We start from the raw sequence: 7,800 nt of genomic DNA on the forward strand, positions 1-7,800 counted from the left end.
GCAGCTACTATGAGGGGCGGATCCGGCGGCCTGGGATGGGTGGGGCTTGGAGGCCTGATTTTTGCGCTTGCGCCTTAGGGGCGTGGCGGTCGCACCTGCGCGAGTTGAGCGAAGGAGGAGGAGCGAGGTGACGCAGGCGTAATAATAGAGAAGGTGCCAGAAAGATCCAAAACAAGTGGCTGCGGCCGTCGCCCGAGAGTCTTCGGACGCCGGAATCCGGTGAGGATCCCGAGACGCCTTAAGGGTGACTGGTGGGGTGGGCGTGGGATGAACCCACTTGGGTGCTGGAGGGAGGGCAGGACCACCAGGTTCTGGAGGGGGTCGGATTCAGGCAGTACCACCTGTGTGGAGCTCAGGGCTGGGCTCGGTCGTCTCACTTCTGGGGGGGGCCGAGGTCATTTTTGGACAGTACCACTTGGGTGGGCCGTTGGGGGCTGGCTGAATGGTACTGCTAGACAGTTGAGTGCTACCCAGAGTTATGGGGCAGTGGACAAAGTGTCCTCTGAGAGGGCCGCGAGGGTGGTTCTGGCCGATCCCCTCTGTGCGCCCCTAGGTGTGGCCCGAGCTAGTTCGGAACGTACCACCTGGAGAGGGGCGTTTGCGCTCGCCCGGCCCTACGGGGCCGGGGTCCGGTGGGATCCGGCGGGGTCCGGCGTCTCGACCTGTTACTAGGGGACCTCGGGCGGTACCATTCCGGGCCGTGGGCCGGGGGAGGCTGAGACCGTTGGGGGCGTGGGGGTGGCCCTGCCCGGAGACAGGCTCGCGGGGGAACACGCTCTGGTGAGTGTGCGGTCCGGGACTCGGTGTCTCTGACCACTCCCTCCTCCCCGCCGTGTGGGTTCTAGGCCCTGGTTCTGAGCTTGGTCCGCACCCCTCCCCTGGGAATGGCGTTGTCTGGGCCGACCCCGGCCCCGAGCTGGGAGGAGGATGAGTGTTTGGACTACTACGGCATGCTGTCGCTTCACCGTATGTTCGAGGTGGTGGGCGGGCAGCTGAGCGAGTGCGAACTGGAGCTCCTGGCTTTCCTGCTGGACGAGGCCCCCGACGCCCCCGGAGGCCTGGCCCGCGCCCGCAGCGGTCTGGAGCTGCTCCTGGAGTTGGAACGCCGCGGGCAGTGTGACGAGAGCAACCTGCGGCTTCTGAGCCAACTCCTGCGCCTGCTGGCCCGCCACGACCTGCTGCCGCATCTGGCGCGCAAGAGGCGCCGACCGGGTAAGGATGAATGGGAGGTTGTCAGACTTCTGGTGGGGAGAAGGCCTCGCACCCCCACCCCGGTGGTACCCTGATGCGAGTTCCAGTCCCCCCTGCCCCCCTTCCAGAAGGAGAAACACAAAAGGGAGAGGGCATGGCTTAGGGCGGAGTGAGCTTGTGGAATTCGGCCATATTAGTAATGATTGTGACCGCTGTTTGTGGAGCTTTTCATGCCAGGCAGAGGTAAATCCTTCCTGTGAGCTGTCTAATATCCTCCCAGTAGTCCCATAAGGAAGTCCTGTTCCTGTCCCCACTGCACAAGGAAAACGACATTCAGAGCAGTGAAGCAGCTTGCCACATGTAAGAACGCCGTCCTTCGTGTTGACCACAGAGGAAATAAGGCTAAGCTGTCCATCCCATGAAGGTTACATTTAGTGAGTCAGGTAATAATAAACAAGGTCATTAAAAGGCTGAATGACATGAAAGTACCACAGAGTGAAGAGAGGTGGCATTTGAAGTGGGGGCTCACAGAAGCAGAGGCACAGAAGGCCATTTGAAGACATGTCACAAACTCAGTTTCAAACCTGCCTGACTTGTCACAAACTCAGTTTCAAACCTGCCTGACTTGTCTCCAGCGTTGAGGCCCTTGATCCTTGGAAGGGAAGGGCAACAGTTCTGATAGGTGAGGAGCTGGGGAGGTAGAGTTGTCAGGCTGCAGTGGCCAGTGTAGGCTATTTGGCCCCTGCTTGGTTGAGGCAGTAACAGGGTTGGGGAGGGGGGATTGTGAGCTTTCCTGCCCCATAGTAAGCCTGAGGGATTTACATAACTGAAAGAACACAGCCCAGGAGGTCATGAGTGCTCTGCCTGGGGAGGCATTTGAGCAGTCTTTGGGCAGGAGGTGTTTTGAGGAGTAGATGCTCAGGTCCGACCTCTGAGGCATGGAGTTAGGCGTCCTGTGGTCAGGCCTTCTTCCAGCAGTAGGAATTAGGAGGTTGTGTCTGGGAGGGTAAGGAAGCTATGAATCATGTTTCCCTTCTTCCCCAGTGTCCCCCGAGCGCTACAGCTATGGTAATTCCAGCTCTTCTTCCAAAAGGACAGAGGGCAGTTGTCAGCGTCATCAGCAGTTGAGCAGCTCTTCAGAATCTCAGCAGAGTAAGTGGGACACAGGTGAGCCCATTGGGTGGGCAAGGCAGCAATGTTCCTGTCTTCTTTCTAATATCTTATTTTTATATTATTTTTATTCTATGTGTATGAGTATATTGCCTGCATGTGTGTAAGTGCACCTGTGTCATGCAATCCCTGTGGAGGTCAGAAGAGGGCATTGGATTCCCTGGAACTGGAGTTACAGACAGTTGTTAGCTGCCATGTTGGTGCTGGGATTTGAACCTGGGTCCTCTGCAAGGGCAGCCAGTGCTCTTAATTGCTGAGCCAACTCTCCAGCCCCTATCTAATTTTTTTTTTAAATATTATTTTTATTTTATGTGCATTTGTGTATTGCCTGCATGTAGGTAAGTGCACCTGTGTCATGCAGTGTCCACGGAGGTCAGAAGAGGTTGTTGGATATCGGATACCCTGGAACTGGAGTTATAGACAGTTGTTAGCTGCCATGTGGGTGCTGGGATTTGAATCTGGGTCTTCTAGAACAGTCAGTGTTCTTAACCGCTGAGCCATCTCTCCATCCCCCAATCCCAATCTAATTTTTAAACCCTGATTAACCTCCTGCTCCCTGACCCATTAAGGAAGTGGCTGAAAGGGTCATTCTGCCTCTATTTTGTAGTGCGTCAGTGTTTATTATTGCTACAGGAGGAAGCTTGTGTCCCAAAGCAACACAGTTGTTTCACATGGACTCATGTTTCATTCAAATGGCATCGTGTTGTGGGTATCATCAGGCACCTGACTGTCTCAGCTGGACACATTCTGAGATTTATTTATGTTGAATGCCTTTGTTTTAATTGCTATACGCCAAACAGCATCCTCAGTCTTTTTCTCCCTCCCCGGATTTTTAATTACAGAAAATTTCAACATGCAGAGAGGTTGAAAGATTAGTGCAGAGAGCATATCCACTTAGATTCAATGTAACAACATTTGGCCACTTTTGCTTTAGATGGATGTGTAATTCTGGGGTTTTGTTGACCCCTTAGATAGTAAATTACAGACGTCAGTATATTTACCCCAGAATTAGCAAACAGTACCATTTTGAGAGCATTGTCATACCTGAGTATGGTTATTCTTTGATATCTGTCATATCCTAGTGACTCATTTTCAGATCTCTTAAGATCCATTCAGAGTCTGTTCATGTTGCTTCTTATGTATGAAATTTTAAAACATAATTTTTGGTGGCGTTTGTTTGTCTTTTGGAGAGAGAATCTCATTTTGTATGCCAGGCTGGCCTGGAACTTACTATGTAGTCCAGATTAACCTCTAACTGGAGGCAGTTACCATGCCTCAGCCTCTGCAGTGTTAGAATCACAGGTACAAGCCACCAAGCCCAGTTTGTATACAATAATTTGTCTCTATAATCTAGAATAGAAACCTCTCCCTACTAAACTGACCTTCCAGCTGACCAGTCCAGCCTGCCTTCTCTCCTTCCTTCTGCTGCTGGAGCTGGAACCCTGTGTCTCCTACATGCTAAACACTATTGAACCACAACTCTTGCACCATGCCCCATGTCTTTTTCTGTTTGCTTGTCAACCCCCCCATGCTAATTGGTGTGTGCAATGTTCCAATTGTTTCTGGTTGTGTCTGATGGCTACCTAATAGTGTCATGTCACTTGTCCCCCTGTCCCTTGTATTTGCTGTGGAGTGGTAGTTAGGTGGGGTGGATTAGATTCGGGTTCCACATTTTTGGCAGGAATGCTCCTTGGTCAGTGCTGCTCCCTGTACTGGCGCATGTCATGAGGTGGTCACAGTGAGTAGGGAAGTTTGATGGCTTTGTTATGGTCACTGTCTGCCAGATTTGTATATTATGAAGAGCATTTTTTTTTGCCTGTGTATAGGTGTGCTTGCATGTGTGTATGTGTGTTTGTATGCATGGGGTGCCTGTCTGTGTATGGATGTACATGCGCGTGTATTTGTACCTGTGGAGAGCAGATGCTGATATCATGTGTCTTACTTATTGAGACAGGGTCTGTTGCTAAACCTAGAACTCACAGATATGGTTAATGTAGCTAGCCAGCTTACTCTAGGAATCCTGGCTCTGCCTCCTGTGTGCTGGGATTGTGGGGGAGCTGCTTGTGCAACAGCTGGGACTTCATCTACTGAGCCATCTCCCGGCTCCCTGAAGAGACATTACTTTCCTGTTAAGGTGTTGTGATTAAATAGCTTGTACATGAGACAGTGCTCCACATTCTCTCCCCAGTAGCTGGTGTCATCCAGGGGGTTCAGCCTCATTTTGTGAACTCTGCCGAAACCATATATTGCATTAGTTTTTATAAATGGTGGTTTGGTAGCTTTAAAAAAAATTTTTTTTTTTTTTGAAGCCAGGCGTGGTGGTGCACACCTTCAATCTCTGTGAGTTCAAGGCAGAACTAAAATTAAGAAAAGGTTTTCATGAAGTATCAGCCAGGTACATCTGTAACCAGGTCATTTGCTTTTAATGTGCCTTTCAGTGCTTCATCTTGCAAAAGTGACAAGTGTTTGCGTATTCTTATTTCCTATTTTACCCAGTCTCTTGCAAACTCTAGATACTTATTTTGTAAGTTTTTCCATCTCTACTCTTCTCTTTTTTTGGTCTTTCTGAGACAGGGTCTCCCTGTAGCCCCAGCTGTCCTGGAACTCACTATGTAGACCAGGCTGGCCTTGAACTCACAGAGATCTGCCTGCTTCTGCTTCCCAAGTGCCCGGCCCATCTCTACTTTTTTGAAAAAATATTTTGTATATTATTTTGATTTTATGTGTATGAGTGTATTGCCTGCATGTATGTGAGTGCATCCATGTCATACCTGAGGAGGTCAGAAGAGGGCTTTGGATTCCCCTGGAACTGGAGTTAAGGACGGTTTGTAGCCGCCATGTGGGTGCTGGGAATTGAACCTGGGTCCTCTGCAAGAGCAGTCAGTGCTCTTGGCTACTGAGCCATCTCTCCAGCCCATCTCTACTTGAAAAAAAAATTATTTACTCAAGGCAGGCAGGTCTCTGTGAGGTGGAGACTAGCCTGGTATACACAGGGAGCTCCAGGCATGCTAAGGCTGCAGAAGGACCCTGTTTTAAAATTTTTTAAATTTACTATATATGTATATGTGTACATGGTAAGGGATGTGTGCCATATACATGGAGGTCGGAGGACAACTTTGCAGAGTCCGTTCTTTTTTCTGCATTTACATGGGTTCTGGGGTTTGAACTCATGTCACCATGTTTGAGCAGCAAGCTCTTTTATTTGCTGAGCCATCTCATTTACCCTCTTTTATGGTTTTATTTTAGTTCTGAAGCAAGAACCCCTTGATCTTCCTGAGTGCTGGCTATATAGGCATGTGCTACTGTGCCCTGTTTTTCTAGGTTCAACAATTAATCACAGAAATTATTCCTATTTCTTGTTAGACCCTAAGATTTTATTTTGTCTTCTTTTTCTTTTAAAGGTTGTTGTTGTTGTTGTTGTTGTTGTTGTTGTCATTGTTGTTGTTTGGAGACAGGATTTTTACTACATAGACCAGTCTGGCCTGGAACCCTCAGAGATCTGCTTACCTCTGCCCCTCCCCCTCCCATGTTGGTATTAAATGGACATGTGCCACCACACCTGGCTGAAGGTCGTCGATTTTATTTTATTTATTTGTGTGTGCCTATGTGAGTTTATGTGCACCATGTGGTTCAGCGCCCACAGAAGTCAGAGGGCATCAGATCCCCTGGAACTGAAGTTATACGTGGTTGTGAGCCACCTGTGCTGGGAACCAAGCCTGAATCCTTTCCAAGAGTAGTAAGAGCTCTTAACTGCTGAGCCCTCTCTCCAGCCTATTTTTTTTTAAACATGTGTTTGTGTGTGTGTGCGTCTCCATGCATGCACATATGCCATGGTGTGTGTGTGTGTGGAAGTTAGAGAGCAACCCTAGGGAGTCAGTTCTTTCCTTCTATGATGTGCGTCCCAGGAATTGATTGTGGATCTCCACGCTTGGTGGCAAGTACCCTTGCCCCTGCTGAACCACCTTTCAGCCCTTGCCCCCTTTTTGTGATGCTGGATTTGAGCCAAGTTAAGTAAACACTTTACCACTGAGCTACATTCCCAGTCTCCTAATCTCCCAAACTCTCCCTCCCCCCCCTCCCTCCCTTCTTCTTGTGGGGTGGGGTTGAAACAGGGTCTTGCATTCCTAATTTCTGCCTCTGCTCCAGTTGCTGAGAGTACACCGTGTGCCACCACACCCTGCTTTTTCTCCTTTTCATGATGACAAAGGCTGCCCTGATGTCATGCCGGCTTCCATAGTGAGCGTGTCCCAGCTTCTCTAGGGTCAGACCTGCAAGGGCCTTCTAGTGGTAGACTGCCATGTTCCCTTCCAGGTAGTGGTGGGCGGCAGCCTCTTCTAGACAGCGCCATTTGTAGAGGGGCTTCTCCAAGGGCTCACTGCACCAGGAGAGTCCTGTGCTCAGCTCAAGCACCCACCTTGGCACTCTTTGTTTCCCTAGTCCTGAGCTGGCTCCTCTCTGTCTTCCAGGCTCCCCTCCAACCAAGCGGCAGCGTCAGAGTCAGAGTCAGGGCTGCCCTAGCAATGGTGCCAGACGGCGACAGAGAGGGGACCCAGCAGCCTCATCACAGCAGCAGCAGCAGCAGGAGCAGGAGCCATGCAGGCCTTCATCAGAAGGCAAAGTGACCTGTGGTAGGTGTCTGTGGGCCTTGAGAATACATGTCTAGTGCCCACAGCAGGCTACAGAGTTGGAGGGTGAGCCATACCTAGAGGGTAGGTAACAGCTGTCAGCCATCTACTGAGCAGGGTAGAGTTTTTACACTCTCTGTTGCCATTTGGTGAAGGATCAGCTCGTGTCCCACTTCCTCCGGGAAGCCTTCCCTGACCACCCCCTGCCTCAGTTTCATTTGTTGATTCATCGATCACTTGCAGGGGTTCCTTAGTCATTTGTGTGCAGTGGTGGGATATCGCAGGGGCAGGAAAACAAGGGCACTGGGTCAGGCTGCCCGATTTACTTCTTATCCTTGGCTTTTAAATAAGCTCCCTGACCTTGGTCAGGTGACTGAGCCGGGGGAGGGGAGGGGTGGCTGTTCCCACATCTGTAAAACTAGACTGATCATGGCCCTGGCTAGAGTTGGTGTGGGAAGAGTCAGGTCAGCCACTTAATTCACTTGGAACAGCGCCTGGCCCGGGTGGGACACGTGCTCTGTGAGGTTTGCCTTTAGTCATTGTTGCTGTCTAGGGCTTGGGGCAGGTAGGCAGCAGGGAGGCCCTGTCCCTGCAGAGCTGACCTGGCAATTGGATGACAGTCATGGTGCTCTCAAGGGAGGGCGGGGAAGCCCTAGTGGGTGGCCTCAGTAGCCACATTGTTGGGAGTTTAGTTTTAGTCCATACTTTGAGGGTTTTTTTTTTTTTTTTTTTTTTTTTTTTTTTTTTTTTTTTTTTAAAAAAAAAAAAAAAAAAAAGAGGACGATAAATCTTTCACTGTGATATATCAAAATAA

The 7,800-nt window shown here is 50.0% G+C and overlaps 1 protein-coding gene across 4 annotated transcripts in view; it reads left to right on the plus strand.

The window, feature by feature from the left end:
- The first annotated feature begins 78 nt into the window (after window positions 1-78).
- Dedd2 (death effector domain containing 2) overlaps window positions 79-7,800 on the plus strand; it is a 15,811-nt gene continuing 8,089 nt past the window's right edge. Inside the window, exons 1-4 of one of the 4 annotated variants that reach the window (XM_008846433.3) lie at window positions 79-219; window positions 846-1,212; window positions 2,236-2,358; window positions 6,828-6,989. In XM_008846433.3, coding sequence (XP_008844655.1) covers window positions 885-1,212; window positions 2,236-2,358; window positions 6,828-6,989 — 613 coding nt within the window. In that variant the 5' untranslated portion in view covers window positions 79-219; window positions 846-884. The remainder of the gene's footprint in view (window positions 220-845; window positions 1,213-2,235; window positions 2,359-6,827; window positions 6,990-7,800) is intronic. The other 3 variants (XM_008846431.3, XM_017801453.2, XM_017801454.2) reach the window with 3 other exon arrangements.

Source organism: Nannospalax galili, unplaced genomic scaffold (genome assembly GCF_000622305.1).
Source record: "Nannospalax galili isolate Female #2095 unplaced genomic scaffold, S.galili_v1.0 scaffold1623, whole genome shotgun sequence".
In the NCBI taxonomy this organism is placed as follows: domain Eukaryota; kingdom Metazoa; phylum Chordata; class Mammalia; order Rodentia; family Spalacidae; genus Nannospalax; species Nannospalax galili.